At 45.9% G+C, this 2,970-nt stretch overlaps 1 protein-coding gene across 1 annotated transcript; it reads left to right on the top strand.

The window, feature by feature from the left end:
* Positions 1–1,563: 1,563 nt before the first annotated feature.
* LOC119356525 lies at positions 1,564–2,586 on the top strand. The gene is made up of 3 exons (XM_037623490.1): positions 1,564–1,737; positions 2,079–2,257; positions 2,333–2,586. The coding sequence occupies exons 1-3, from the start codon at positions 1,564–1,566 to the stop codon at positions 2,508–2,510; spliced, it is 531 nt and encodes a 176-aa protein (XP_037479387.1). The 3' UTR covers positions 2,511–2,586.
* Positions 2,587–2,970: the final 384 nt, after the last annotated feature.

Here is a 2,970-nt window from a genome sequence, read left to right as displayed (position 1 = left end):
TCCCCGATGTCGAGCGTGATAGGCAAGACAATGTCACTAGAGGAGTCTTGCCGGGAGCACGATTCGCAAGACACGTCGATGAGAACTTTTTGAAACCCCAAACCCCACACGCCCGGGAGGGACCCCGACGTCTAAGTACTGCCCTAGGTTGGTTCAACTGCCCCTAGAGCCTTGGAATTGGCTGCTAGCCAACATGGAGAATGAGGGAGAGACAAATTGTAGATGACATAATGAGTATACGCGTTAGCGTTTGTGAGCTGTAATTCAATTGGTCCTCGCCTCTATAAGAGGCGACTGTACTTCATGCATAAGAAAAATACTCCAATATGGGTCAAAATCTCTAAACCTACCTTAATTCGGACAAGTGGGTGTGAAATTTTGCGAAGATAAAAAATCTGGCACTTTGTATTGGTTGTGGTGATTACGCTTGAGTTTAGATTGAGATTATTCAAAAGACAAAGTTGGCCGCTTCGATGAGGCGTAGAACTTTGATGTTGAACACTTTTCTGTTTGAAGCTGTCTTGGAGCCAATATCTGCCCCGCTATACCAACATATGCCTCCAGGATGTATATGTATTGCCATGTTGATCGAGTTTGCAAATTACCTTGTATGGAGATGACCGCAAAAGCAAATCTTGTTGTTTCGATGAGGCAAACAATTTTCATGTTGACGAGTTTTTGATTTAAGGCCATCTTAAGGGCCAAATTGCTCATGCCACACGCAAGACAAGTATCATTATATGTCTGGGTCGGGCGCCCAAATTTTGAATTTGTTCGTTTCGACGAGATGAAGAACTTTTATGCTGAGTAGTTCCTTTTTTTGCCATGTTAAACTCTGTTAGCAAAGCATCACGCATACCAGAAGGCATATGCATATTGTTCAAATAAAGGCATATGCATACGGCATACACATGGTACGGGCTCCGCGAGCTAGGGCTATACCATCTCTGACCGACAAACAAGAAACCACATCACGTCAAGACTGCACTGACAATGAATCTAGATTGACCATTTGGATCCTGCACCATACCGATACCTACATAGATCTCATTTGAAAACTGGCATATCATAACTTGGGAAAGCACGTTTACCTGATTTTGAGAAATTTGAAAAAGTTCATGAATTAAAATATACTGTGGGGTTTTAATTTTTTTATGGATTTTAAAAATACGTTCACCATAATTAAAAAATCATGGAATAAAAAATGGTCACGAATTTTATAAAATGTTTACAGACTTTAATGACGAAATTAAGAAAAAAGAAAGGGAGAGAAAAACCAACTGGGCTTAAGGGGAGTGGCGTTCTGCCCGTGGGCTGGGCCTTGCTAGCGGGGCGGCGGGCCACGTTCATTCATTGGATGACAATGGATAAAGGAAAGAGAAGAAAGAAAGAACGGCATTTGTTTTTTGTTTTTGTTTTTTTTGCGGGGGAAAGAAATCACGGCATTTTGGCTCCCCATCGGACGGATCGGAGTTGGCGAGCGACGGAGGAACCCTAGCCTATATCAGAGAAGAAGAACAGGTGCACGCCGCAAATTCCGTGCTATTTCGCAGGCGACTACCGATGGCGGCGCTTCGAGTCGCGGCGAGGAGGCTCGTCGGCGGTGGCCAGACGCCGGCGGTGGCTGTGGAGAAGGCTCAACGCCGGCTCTTCCCGAGGCTCTCCGAGGTCGACCGGGCTAGGTCGACCACGTCCTCCGCTTCTGCTGCCGCGGACACCAATGTGACGGCGGCCAAGGTACTTTACCCCCGTCGGCTCACCAATTTCATATATTTTTTGGGCAATTGTTTCTGCAACCTAGCATATGCTGTGCTAATAGCTCGTTCGATAATCAACCTCAATGTTTCACCAAACAGCCAGGGCATCTCAAAATTGAATCCAGTTCTTGTGTTTCCTCAAGAAAAATGAAAAAAATGACAATTGTTTTCGATTTGACAAGATGCATAATCCGAGGACCGAGTAGCAAAACCCTGTTTCTAAATGCTTTGATCCATGGACCAGCTAGTACTACTATTTTCCCGTTGCATGATCATTTATGTAGGAACTCATCTTACACTCTACTGCAATCTGCAAAGCAGGGCGGTGAAGATCGGGAGAAACTCCTGACAGAGATCCATAATATGAGAGAGGAGTTGTACTATAAGGTTTTGCACGCGCAAAGGACCTACAATATCCCTGGCAGGGCAGGCAAAAATTTCAGTCGGCTGCGCGAGGAGCTCGCCATGCAAGTGGATCCTAGACCCTGGGACACCACATGGTATGTATGATCATCTTCTCTTTACAAGATTTCTGTGGAGTTAACAAGTTATCTCATCTGAACCCAACCATGCAGGCGCCACACGCGATTGCTAAATGTACTTGAGCGTTGCATCGGATTTGCGTTTTTGTCCTTCAGCTCGTATGTGCTCATAGGCATGGCCGTTGGTAAGATCGTTGAATTGGATCCAGATGAAAAGCAATTAATCAAGAAGAAAAGAGGGGAGGCACACAAGCAAAGTGAAACGAAATGATTGAGAGCCATGTTATGAACGACACAGGTCCAATAAAAGGTTGTTAGTGTGCGAAAAATGCTAGTAATGGAAGCCACGCTACAGGCAGGCCCACACATGCAAAGCACCTGGGCATCTTACATGCATCTGACATGAACGCACAACATCGGTCGCTGTAGAACTCCTGATCCATGCGTGTGGAGACTTTACGTACCTGTGCATGCACTACTAGAAAAAAGGTCATTTGTCCCGGTTCATAAGGCCCATTTGTCCCGATTCGGGAACCGGGACCAAAGGGTCGGTACTAAAACTCTATATCTTTAGTCCCGGTTCTTATACCAACCGGGACAGATGGGGCTCCACGTGGCCGCCGCGGCTTGCCATGGCAGGGGGGCCTTTTGTCCCGGTTGGTAGCATCAACCGGGACCAATAAGCTACCACGCGTCAGCAGTTCAGTGACTAGGGTTTTTCTTTTTTTTTC

Source organism: Triticum dicoccoides, chromosome 1A (genome assembly GCF_002162155.2).
Source record: "Triticum dicoccoides isolate Atlit2015 ecotype Zavitan chromosome 1A, WEW_v2.0, whole genome shotgun sequence".
Classification (NCBI taxonomy): Eukaryota; Viridiplantae; Streptophyta; class Magnoliopsida; order Poales; family Poaceae; genus Triticum; species Triticum dicoccoides.
This window is presented reverse-complemented; position numbering and strand designations above follow the sequence as displayed.